The sequence below is a fragment of the Salvia hispanica genome, chromosome 1, assembly GCF_029641045.1.
Source record: "Salvia hispanica isolate PSC_SH4W2 chromosome 1, Shi_PSC_v1, whole genome shotgun sequence".
Lineage (NCBI taxonomy): Eukaryota > Viridiplantae > Streptophyta > Magnoliopsida > Lamiales > Lamiaceae > Salvia > Salvia hispanica.
Genome location: NC_142692.1, coordinates 50,661,723 through 50,674,249, shown reverse-complemented (window position 1 = coordinate 50,674,249; position 12,527 = coordinate 50,661,723). Strand labels below are relative to the sequence as shown.

At 34.7% G+C, this 12,527-nt stretch overlaps 1 protein-coding gene across 5 annotated transcripts; it reads right to left on the bottom strand.

Moving 5' to 3' along the window:
* Positions 1 to 2,491: 2,491 nt before the first annotated feature.
* On the bottom strand, positions 2,492 to 6,345 carry LOC125217768 (uncharacterized protein At1g76660-like). 5 transcript variants are annotated; one of them, XM_048119298.2, is made up of 6 exons: positions 6,205 to 6,345; positions 5,805 to 5,872; positions 5,639 to 5,702; positions 5,424 to 5,556; positions 3,400 to 4,570; positions 2,492 to 3,081 (listed from the first exon to the last, which is right to left on the bottom strand). In XM_048119298.2, exons 4-6 carry the CDS (start codon positions 5,475 to 5,477, stop codon positions 2,876 to 2,878), a joined length of 1,431 nt encoding a protein of 476 aa, XP_047975255.2. In that variant the 5' UTR covers positions 5,478 to 5,556; positions 5,639 to 5,702; positions 5,805 to 5,872; positions 6,205 to 6,345; the 3' UTR covers positions 2,492 to 2,875. The 5 variants fall into 5 exon arrangements, with proteins under 5 accessions (XP_047975255.2, XP_047975253.2, XP_047975257.2 ...); XM_048119296.2 differs by having other exon boundaries at positions 5,424 to 5,702; XM_048119300.2 differs by lacking the exon at positions 5,805 to 5,872 and having other exon boundaries at positions 6,205 to 6,340.
* Positions 6,346 to 12,527: the final 6,182 nt, after the last annotated feature.

Genomic DNA, 12,527 nt, shown 5'->3' with positions numbered 1-12,527 from the left:
GATCACAACGGTGGCGTGGGAGAGCTCTCTGCTCGTGTTCACGTCGCTGCGCATTCGATTCCATGCTCCAATGATTGGACGCAGTTTCTTGGAGCACGTCAAGACCGGCGGTCTCGCCGGCGGCGTGCACGAGTCCTTTCTCGTTCGCGCGTCGCCGGTCGTCTGCCTCTCTTGCTCCCACTTGCTCGACAACCCTCTTCGATCGCATGTAGCGCGATTCATCCCGGTGCAAGTGCCGACGAATCGCTCATCTCGTGCGTTCGAAAATTCAAGTTCTATTGATTTGAATGTTCTTGAGTTCATCATGCATAAAAATTAAACAATAAAAACAAGAACATGTTTCGTAATCAAATAACACATGCATACATGAATTTTGCAAAATTTAAATCCAAATAATCAGAGCCAAAGACTGCCTCTGATACCAATTGAAGGAACTGGCAGCGGAAGCGTGCTTCGAATTTCATAATTTAATCGAACAAATATATCACATAATAGTCAGATATATTTAGCAGATTATTTAGACAAAATCAATTCGCGTAATTCTCACATGTATTTTGCTCATAACTTGAACTAATCATGTTTTAAGTATATTGAAACCTAAAACATGTTTTTCTACGGAGCAGAAATAATACCTTATTAATTCTCCAAAGAATTGATGAAGGGTAGCTACTTCTCCACGTGACGCTTTGAATACTAGACCACAGATCTTTTCTCTGGTTCCCGAACTGTACTCCAATATCAGTGTGGGCTGATCTTACCGGAATACTACGACTTAAATAAAGAAGACAGAAATTCTACTCCTAAAAGGAGAAGAAAATTCGACCAACACCAGGGGGGAGGGGCAAAAATTTTAGGAAAAATAAATATGTTGTTTTATTTTTCTGTCTCCTTTATTCTCCTATTTATATTAAGTTCCTTTTGGGCCCAGACATGGATCTATGGAAGGTTTTGGATATGAGCTCATCCAATTTACTTTTTACTAATTAAATTGAACCCACAATTTAATATAAGCTTTAATTGGAATATTACGATCAGTCACTACAGAAGTAATATTGAACTCTCCCCATCCAAATCTGAAATTATAAGTAATCCGGGTTTCCGTTTTAACTTTCATTTCTCATGCTTAAGATAAAAATGTCCATTAATTAATTAATGTCTGCTATGGACTTAATTAATTAATTTCTTATTAATTCCAAGAGTGGACTTAACATGAAACGCTTATTTATTATTCATAGAGTGATCAAACTCCAACTAGCTAGGTTCTGAATAATAAAACATTGTTTCGCGCTCCTCTTGAGGACATTATCAAACGAGACTCACCTCGCGCACGATTCAATATAATAGCAATCCTAGCACCGCTAGATATTAATCACCACTACCCAATATATCAGGATTATTGGGTTACGAAAAACCGGCATCATTTGATAAGTCAAAGTAATGCATAATCAATACCGTATGCTCAATTCTAACCTACATTGATTAAGAAATAAATATTTATCAAGACCTCGCCTTTCAATAGATAGTACAAAGACAAGTCTTGCTGTTAGATCCGTTCAGTGCTTTACCACACCAATGTCATCTTATTTCAGTAAGGCTTAGAAATATGCGGACTGACATTGCAACCTTTCACAATGGATAGTCTAATTCTATCTAGGTCGTGAAATTCTTCTTTTTCTTTATTTAGGACTGACCGTGTTACCTTAAAGTGGACGCCGCCTACAACCGGTCTACTAAAACAAAGACTTAGACTTTATTAAGTTAACTTACATTTAAACATGCAATTAACATCCATTAAATGTAAAACATAACAACATTATGACAAAAATAATAAGTATGTTTTATTCCTTGGAAAATAAAATAAGAGTTTTACAGTATTCAATCACTCGAAACGTGATTTCTAGTATACAAACTATAACAGGAGCATCAAGGGTGTGATCCTAACTCTCCAACTTTTATAGTGATCCTAGAAACCCTCAATGATTGAAATGTTGAAGGTGCATTAGTTAGGTCTGAGGGCATAATAATTCTAAATTCATAATATCGATGGGTTTTAAATGCGGTCTTAGGTATATCGTTGATCGATTTTTGGAAACACCACAACTCTATGGAGTTCTTCCAACAGTTCATCTATCAAGGGAATTAGGTATTGGAAATTAGGTGTGTTTATTAAGAGTCATGCAATATATACACATGCTTCCATTTTTATTTTGAACTAGCACCAATGGAGAAGGAAAGTTCCATATTTCTTTTGAACTAGCACCAATGGAGAAGGAAAGTTCCATATTTCTTTTTGAACTAGGTACCTTGGCAAATAGATCCACAACTCGAGTTTTGTATATTGTAAAAATTCTTAGTTTATTTTCCAATTAATTAGATTTGTCACAGTATATTATGTTTATACATGTATATTAATTAGATTTGTCACAGTATATTATGTTTATACGTGTATAAGATGTTATTCACTGCATTTTAATGTATAAGAACACTAAACTGAAATGACTAGAAATCTTGAGTACTAAACTGTATATCACTGAATAAACATTTGTACAATAAAGAGAAGCTAATCGGACATGATCCAAAATGTTGAGTGGGCACTACATACTACACAATTATATTTAAAGCCACTACTGCCATTTTAGGACCATGTAAATGCTTAAACATTTACATATATAAACAGTCTCATCTTCCTCTTTGCTCCAAATCATCCCCGGGTGATCCATTCCCAGCATTTTCATGAGAAATATACCATCACTGGGAGGCACATTATATGACAGACTCGACATAGATGTTGGATAGATCATGCGGCTAAGGAACACCCAACACCTAAGAAAGTTCCTCATGGCTCCTCTGCCGGGAAAGGCAGAGTAACCTAACCTTAGTGTACTCTCCGGTAGCGCCCTTCTCTCAAACTTGACACTCTCTTGTATTCAATCTCTGCATCAGAATTTGATGCACCAAACTTATACTTACGCCCAACCCCAGAAGCACCCATCTTAGAGAATATGCTGCCACCGTCGCTCAAAGTGTGGTTACTTTGGAGGCTTCGCCCAGTATCTCCTAACCGCCTCTGTGGAATTTGATCTGAGACATGAGTAAAACCATTGTTATTGTCAAGAAAAGAGGTACAAGGAAGACGGAGATGACAAGAATCTGCAAGTAGATTCAATCATTTGCATAAAAGATCAATATTTTTTTATTTTTAATACGAGTAGGTTAAATTTAAATGATAGGAAAGAGTTGAGCTATAAGAAACCAATTTTCTCATGAACCGATGAACATTGACAGATAAAAAAAGTTAAGATCACTCGCTCTTTGATCAGAGAAGACATATGTAAAAGAATTTCTAATAAGCTTAACTCAAGGTAAGAAGATTATGTAAACAGGAAACTAATAATTTACCTTCAATGTGATTATATGAACCTCCAATATGAACGCTACTTGACCGATTCAGTCGTACTTTACTGAGCTGTGGGCAAGGAAAATGTTCTTCCCTCTTCTCGGTTTCAATTACATCTTTCCTGGGTGGAGTTGCAATATGTTCCTCCTCGGTATGCTTACTGGAAGCAAAAGGTGTTATGCTAAAGGAGTCATCTAACACATCAGAGATCTCAACATAATTAGTTGTGGTAATGATTTCATCTGCACTAAAACCAAAAGATGCTCTGTAAGCTTCGAGTTCCTCAGCATCTGGTTTGCAAGTTTTGTTCTGACGGTTCTGGTATCCATTTCCACCATTTGAATAAGCATCTGATTCCTTGGAAATACTTAGCCTGCCACCAGAATTAGAAAAGGATGAATGGTCAAGGTAGAATTGAGCAAATGTCTCTGGGCAGAAGAAATTGGAATCTTGACGTGACTTGGAGGCTCCAGCTGTCTGGGCATCAAGAAACATGCCTGAGTCAGACTTTGCATATGGAGACCCTTCTGAAGGGATAGAGGGATCCCACTGAGAAGGGAATTCCCTTCCATTGAAGGATGACGATAAGCAATCACCGGACGTCCTTGAAACAGGTGATCTAAGCGTACTTGCAGGACTACCCGGATAAAGTAAATATGTTGATTGAAGATCATTTGCAGCAGGGTAGCTGATCTTATCAGTGGTTTTGAATTTCGCCGACGATGAAAGGAAACGTGCATAAGGCACATCTGGTGAAGATGGAGTTGTCAAATGTGCCAGCTCTGGTGGAGGAGTTAAAGGAGCTGTAGATGGCTCAGTTGTGAAAGTCGAGAATACAGGAGGTGAGACCAGCTGAGTCTCGTGAGCATATGGACCAGTGACGAACATAGTAGATGAAGGACCTCCAGGTGAATTGGCAGACAAGAAGCAGTTGGGTGACTGAGCTGTTGATGGGAGTCCAGAATTCGAGAATGAAGCAGGTGAGGATGGTGGAGCTAAAAGAGACAAAGCAACGCCAGTAGCCTGATTAGTCAATCCACCACCTGGAGGCCCAATTGGCTGATTTGATATAGCATTGGCATCCAGGATGCGTGATGCAGGAACAATACGCTTTCCACCTTTTTGTGTCCGGAAACAAGACAGTCCACCCAAACAACCTGCCCACCTTTTCCTCTGCCAATATAATTAATCAGTATCATCACATGTACATTCAAACAAATGTTCTTCACATAAATCAACTGAAATATGGAAGACAATAAGAGGAATAAGCTACAACAATAGGTCCTATTGGGTACTTTTACTTCAAGAATAGCTGAGACTACCTGAAATATTACTGAACTATTGTTTCACTTAATTTGAAATGACAAGTTAGCACATAAGCAGGTGCAAAAAGAAGCTATTATGAGATATATCTCTAAATAGTACATGGTGCACGTGATGATTCTTAGCTCCGACTTCCGAGACAGCTATCAGTTTAAGGAATATTAATCTAACCATAGTTATGAACACGTTAATTTAGTTCTTTCAAACTTCAAAGTTAAGCTCAAATTCCAAAAAAGTAAAGAAAGCCTGCCTTGGAAGGGTGGGATATCAGGGAAAGACACATCAAAGGAAATATCCCCAAAACAAAGAGGGAAGGTTGCATACAGTGTAACTACTACAGAATCTATAATCTTACTGTGGGATAAATGATATTCTGAATCATACATAGCAAAAATATGATGTAACTCGCCAAGCTTCTGAATAGATTTTGAAATTTTGCATTTGAACTAACAAAGAGACTTTTAAACTCACTTTCTGTACCTCTATGGAGTCCCATTTATATCTTTGAATCACAACAAAAGGTTTTTTCAGTATTCTGAAATTATAAAGTGCTGGGATGCTGCTAGCATCATCAAGAAAGATGAAGTTAATGTGACATGGAAGATCTACCTCCACTAATAACACTCAAATCCTATACCTAAAAATGGCATATATGGGCACAAGAAGCAAATGTGTAAATGGCATGTATTAATCATCAACATACCCGAGGTACTGGAGGTTGCTGTGGCTGCAGAAACCGATTCTGCACCGATGCCATAACAAGCTATTCACTGGAGGACCCCACACTAAACTCTTTGTACACTTTTCCTCGGTGACGAGTCTGTCACTCTGTCTAACTGGGATCGAAGTGGCTATAATTCACGCAAACCAGCAGCGACAAATGCTCTATGACAGGCTTAGGAAATTCTATGAAATTACCTTCAAGCATGGACCAATTAAAAGAAGCTAAATTTGCTTCTCAATCCTATCCAGTCGCATGCACCTGAAAAATCAGTAACAACATACAAGAAGAAAGCACAATTAGGTAATATATTCTGAATAGAATTTATTTCACAGAAGTCATTGAGCTCAGAAATTTGCCCACCACAATTAGAAATTCCTAATGCTGCTTCATTGCCAGCTCTTGATCAAAATAATGACATTCCAATTCATCTGATAGTAAAAAGAAAACCCTGTTACTAACAAACAAGAAAGTTGACCCTAAATGCTGACCAGCTACTGTGCTCTAACAGCATAAAATATGTTCAACTTCAACAACAGTACACCTAATAAAATTCTCAGCCACATCACATCATAACGCGGAGAATGAAACAAGGAAATTTAACAAATAACCCAGCGCCACTCAAACAAAATAATCTTAAACTAGTATATTATTCCACGAATTAGAAAACACGAAAACCTAGCAAGCAAAACAGCTCAAAAAATTAGAGACGGAAAATGAGGAAGAAAACAAGGATAAAGAGCAACTGAACAAATGCAATTACCTGGAAAAAGAAGAAGAAGTATCCACAGAAGCTGAGTGATAATGTAGAAAGGTAGAGAGAGGCGAATGTAAGGGAAAGAATGGAAAGGGCGTAGATCTGATCAGCTTTCTCTTGATCGTTGATTAATTGAAGCGTTTGATAATTTTTCAATATATGAGTATTTCATTTTTCGTCGTTTTATTTTAATTTCCCCCCCTTTTTTTTCCCATAATTCACTTTTCAAAATTGTTTATGAGTTTTAGTACTTTGTGATAAAAATAATCCTTTATATTATTTTTTTTCTTCGTAATAAAAATAACTCTAAATACCACATATGTGATTTTTGGACAATAAAAAATATTTTTTGAAATTTAAAATAAATGGTAAACATGTGAATTTCTTTTCTTTCTTTTTCCTTTCTTTTTCCTTATATGTACCACAAATGGAATATGCAAAAAATAATGAAAAGAATACCATATTATACGCGTGTTAATAGGAAACGATGAAGTTGTTTGGCTAATTTAGAGATTACCGAAAATTAATTTTTGTTTGTAGCTTTCGCAATTAAGGAAAAAAGTAAAACGCAAAACGAGCTTATGTATAATGTATTATATAAATTGTTGTGCTGCAATATTATGTGAACGAAGTAATATAATACAACAATAATATTAATTAAAGATAATATAATGCATATAAAAAGTTACTGGAAAAAAATAATTAAGGAAATATGATATGGAAGAAATAGGATATTTAACGGCAATATATTGTATTTATCATAAAAATTGGATATATGAAACTTGCCATATGAAAAAGAATAAATGGCGCGAAATTAGGGATTGAAATATAACTGAATAAACTATTATATGTAATAATGTTGAACCAAATTTTTTTTTCATAAAAATGAAATTGTGATACATTGAACCATACTTTACTTTTATTTTAAAAAATTAAAAAACTTTGCCTATAAATTGGGCACACTAATTAAATAAATAAAGACTTATGGATAAGAGAGAAATGAATTAGGGAATAAGAAGAGAGGAAAAAATGACAAGATTTTTATAATATTATTTTAGGTTCTTTTATCATGTGTGTTTAAAAATGTCCTTCATGGCAAAAATGTGAAAATGTGTTTTTTGGAGGATTTTTTCGGGTGAAAATGATCAAATACGGAGTATAAAAATGTGATTTTTATGTTAAAAAACGATATAAAATAAGGATTATGTATCATTTTTGTGCAAAAATGAAAGATCATATACTATTTACGTAGTTCACTCTTTAGTTAACTCATTTAATCCATTGGTGCATTTTTTTATATTTTTCAAACTAGTAATTTTTGTTTTTATGGGTGATATATATTAAGTTTATTCATGTATTTTTTTTAGTTTCTAGCTAATCCATTGGAGTAGTAGTTTATTTATATTTTCTCAAACTAAGTAGTTTTTGTTGTTTTATTAGTGTAAATAATACTATTGTAAGATCATGTAATAATCTTTATAATCTAAGAATAAAAATAATATTTAATTCTTTAGTCCATATGTATGGAGAATATAAATTTAAAGTTAAAGTTAAAGTTAAAGTTATGCTCTTTATTTTAAAAAAATACTCCTTCCGTTCCAAGATAAGTGAGCAAAAACTTTTCGGCACGAGATTTAAGGAAATATGGTTTTATTAATAGAGTGAAAAGCGAATAAAATAAGAGAACTAATAAAGTAGAGTGAAAAAGTAAGAGAGAGAATACCAAAAAAGGAAATGACTCACTTATCAGTTATCACTTATCTTGGGACATCCCAAAAAGGAATGTGAGTCGCTTATCTTGGGACAGAGAAAGTATTCTTTAATAATTTTGACTACTCTTTATTTTTAAAAAATTACTATTATTCAATTATTTCGATGTCGACATTGTTAACGTATGTATCTATAATTTACATTGCTCATTTAAAATTATTTCTCTCTCATAATCCGTCTCTATATCGTAGTTCTATAAGGTTCATGTTTGAGTTGTTTTTATCGTCTTTTACACTAAAATTATACAACAATTGTTAAAATTAATTTGCACCCCATAGTACAAAAATTATGGGTCCGCCATGTTGGGGTTTGGTGCCCCTTGCACAGCGGAAGACTTGTACAAAACAAATAAATCAGACGTAGGATCTATTTGACCGATTATGCGATTAATCAATTCACATGTTAAACAGATAATTGCATGCTAGAACGCAAATAATTCATGCTCAAAGAAAGTAAATCCTAAAACATGAATTCTACGGTCTAGAGTTACCGATTTGATTCTCCAAAGAATCGTCGATTGCTCGCGCCTTCTCCACGATGATCTTCAATACTAGACCACGGATCTTCTCTCTGGTTCCCAAACTGTATCTCGATATCAGGGTGGGCTGATCTTATCAAAATACTAGGACTCGAATAAAGAAGACAGAAGAATTGGAGAGAAATTCGAACTCCTCTAGGTAGAGGGAGACGAAAAATATGAGTAATAATAATGAATGATTTCTGTTTCCTTTATTCTCCTATTTATATTAAGTTCCTTTTTGGGCCCAGACAGGGATCTATGGAAGGTTTTGGATATGGGCTCCCTCAATTAGCTTTTTACTAATTAAATTGAACCCACAATTTAATGCAAGCTTATATTGGAATATTACGAGCAGCCACTACAGAAGTAATATTGAACTCTCCCCATCCAAATTCGAAATTACAAGTAATCCGGGTTTCCACTTTGTTTATTATTTATTTCCCGCGCTTAAGATATAAATGTCCATCAATTAATTAATGTCTGCTATGGACTTAATTAATTAATATCTTATTAATTCCAAGAGTGGACTTAGCAAGAAACATTTATTTATTATTCATAGAGTAATAAAACTCCAACTGACCAGTTTTCCGAATAATAAAACCTTGTTTGAGCTTCTCTTGAGGACATTATCAAACGAGACTCACCTCGCGCACGATTCAACATAATAGCAATCCTAGCACCGCTAGATATTAATCACCACTACCCAATATATCAGGATTATTGGGTTGCGAATAACCCGCACCATTTGATAAGTCAAAGTAGTGCGTAATCAATACCGTATGCTCAATGCTAACATATGTAGATTAAGAAATAGTATTTTATCAAGACCTAGTCTTTCAGTAGATAGCATAAAGACACATCTTGCTGTTAGATCCGTTCAGTGCTATACCACACCAATGTCATCTTATTTCAGTAAGGCTTATAAATATGCGGACTAACATTGCAACCTTTCACGATAGGTAGCCAAAGCCTATCTAGGTTGTGAAATTCTTCTTTTTCTTTTGCAAAGCATTGCATAGATCTGACCGTGTTACCTTAAAGTGGACGACGCCCACAACCGGTCTACTAAGCAAAAGACTTAGACTTTGTTTACTTCTTATGAATTTAAATGTTTGTAAAACATCTTATAAATGCACAAGCAAACACAATGTAATAATAATAGTGATTCTATTCGTGCGAGACTGCTCGAATAATACTGAATCGGGTTAAAAGTGGATTGTAGAGTTTTACGTATACAAGCAAGATTCTATTCGCGCGAAACTTGCTCGAAACATGCTTTTCAGTATACCAAACCTAACAATCTCCCACTTATACTCAAAACATACTTTCGAGTATACCCACTGCCAAAAAACTCTCCCACTTATACTCAAAGTAGGTCTTTGTACTAGATATATCGAACTACCATTCATTTCACTAAGTGAAAGAAAAATCTGCTTGGTTGTTCTCTGATAATATCTTTTTCACCATAATGTCTTTGTTGCGCACTTTATCTTTAATTAATTTCATCCCCATATGTGATTGCTTAGCTTAATAAACTCGTGTGTCCCTTGAGTTAGCCTTCACTAGAGTAGTAAAAAATAATACTCATAGGCATACTCAAACTTACGATTAAAGCTTTTAGGAAGATATTCCTAAGATAAACACATATTCAGAGGATGACTTACTCGATCACTGATTAGTCATAAAACTAAGACAGTGTAACCCCAAGGACATTACATGAATGACTGGTAAACTAGAATATAGTTACTAGTCTTTCTCAAGCACTAGGGTATATTCATTACCTCAATCAAAATCATTTTCCATGGTTAATATGATATATACTTGCTATGCATAAGCACAACTAATATCAAACTTAGTACACATTATAGCATACATGAGACAACTATCTCCGAAACTAGTCTCATAATTCTTGATCTCACTAAGCGTCAAACGACACTTGACTAGAGACAAGACAATTCCATCTTGAGAGGTATAAACCTTTTCATAGAATTTCTAATGCTTAAATTTTCCAAGCAATGTGTAGATATAGGATTCCTAAGAGAATCTCAACATTCTTTCTAGCATCTTAAAAGGACTTAGATGCTAAGAATGTAATTAGTTTCTCTTAAATCATTTATCTTAAACTGGGTAGACAACCAGTTTCCTACGCCAGATGCCAATCTTAGTTGTTTGCAACTTTTGTAGATTTCATCATCGTAGAGTACCAATAATACCATACGTAATGCACTTTCAACTTCCTTGTGCTTACAGCACTGTTAAGGACACAAGTCAAATTCCAAATATTTGACAATTTTGATAAAACACATATACTCTGATTTAGATGCTTGTCTAAGACCACGAAGGTCTATATAAGCTTCCAATCATGCGTTTCTTGCCCTTAATTACATATCCCATTAGAATGCTTACGATGATTTCCTCAAGACTTCTATTTATAGAAGGCTGTCTTGACAATCATAATACATACATTCTAATTTATGTAAGTTCTAATAGACAATATGATCGAATAAATCCTGACACAACGATAGTGAGAAGATAATTCTCTTTGGGCATAACCCATTGTCATTGTCTAGCCATTTGAGATCCACATTTACACTTGCAAAGATACTTGCTCCCACTGACTGACATAGCCTGTAGGTAGTATTGCAAGTCTTGTAAAACATGTTGTCTATCTTAGATTGTAATATGAAATCTATCACCTGTTCAAAGATGATTATCCAAATTAACCAATACTACATTGTAGTTAAAGGGATTATGTTCAAGTTAATCTAAGACCGACACTCTTAGACCCAAGAACTTGTTGTGTTCCAGTGGAATGCTCCCACTACGATATGGTTCTTACAATCTTAGGTACTGAAGTTGATTTTATTAGTGCAAAAGTTTCTAATGGTATGACTTCTTGGCAATGTGGAAAATCCGATATCTCTCTCTTTATTTTGAGAGTTATCACGCTGTTAGGCTTGTAGTTCATCTCTTGATCTTCATGCAAGAATTATATTTTGAAGATTACAGAACTTATAACCTTACATCATTTGGGACAAACCTTAAAACATGCCTCAGTACTCAACTCCAATTTCTTGGACACTTTTCCAACACGTGTTGGATCAACATTACACCTTGAGATGTGCTAGACTAGAGACGCTCTAGTCCACAACTCGTGTTTTGTAGAAGGTACTGATGTTTGTAGTTTCTTTAATGTTTATCCCACCAATGATAAGATTTTAATGAGTACAACTCATCACATAATCAAACTTGTCTTAGAAAGACTTTGATTCCTTCTTACATAACTATCACATTCATTAGATGAATGCTTGGATTCGTAAATGGAGATTAGACTCCCACTACTGATCATAACCCTTTGCTCGTCTCCTTATGGTGTAAACCATTGAGACTTGCTAGTCTTTCTATGTTGCACTTCTATAAGTATTCTGAATCTCTTGAAAAATCAAATGATTCTAACTCATAGTGCATCAAATAGACTTTCTCAACTCTCAAGCTATTTAACGAAATGTTAAAATCTTGATAGTCTAGATCAGTTCGAACAATTTCTAAGTATTTTCTTGGCCTTAAGGCTAAGAGCCCTAAATACTTAATCATTCAATGATTAAGAAGTTGATGTGTTGTTGAATACTCAACCTTGTCGCACTTATATTATTTTAATACTAAGATGCCTTAAGCATCAACCATAAAACAATAGTTGAGCATTAATAGCTCCTACTGCAACAAAAACCTAACTGGATCAAGATCTCTTACTTAGAAGTTGCATTGTCATGTAAGTCATTGTCCTTCTATAAAATAGGTCAATCCAACTCACAAAGCATCTTTCTCGCTTTAAACAAACTTTGATGACAATTCAGGCTCTCTCATTTCCACATCTAGCCTTTTGTTCAAATGAACTAGGACTTAAAAAATGCAGCCTTTATGAATTTGTCATCTATCATGTTACTTTGCTCTAACAGTAATATAACGACTATTATTCTGAAGATTTTCTACTTTTCAGTTAAACCTTCTTGTAGTCATTTCTTGTTACTTTAGACGATGA

Coding starts and splice junctions, on each gene's coding strand:
- LOC125217768 (XM_089064108.1), bottom strand. CDS start 5,161: ATGCAAAATTTCAAAATCTATTCAGAAGCTTGGCGAGTTACATCATAT. Junction 4,571..5,104: donor TTACATCATATTTTTGCTAT/GTATGATTCAGA, acceptor TTATATTGGCAG/AGGAAAAGGTGGGCAGGTTG. Junction 3,082..3,399: donor TTCATATAATCACATTGAAG/GTAAATTATTAG, acceptor CTCATGTCTCAG/ATCAAATTCCACAGAGGCGG.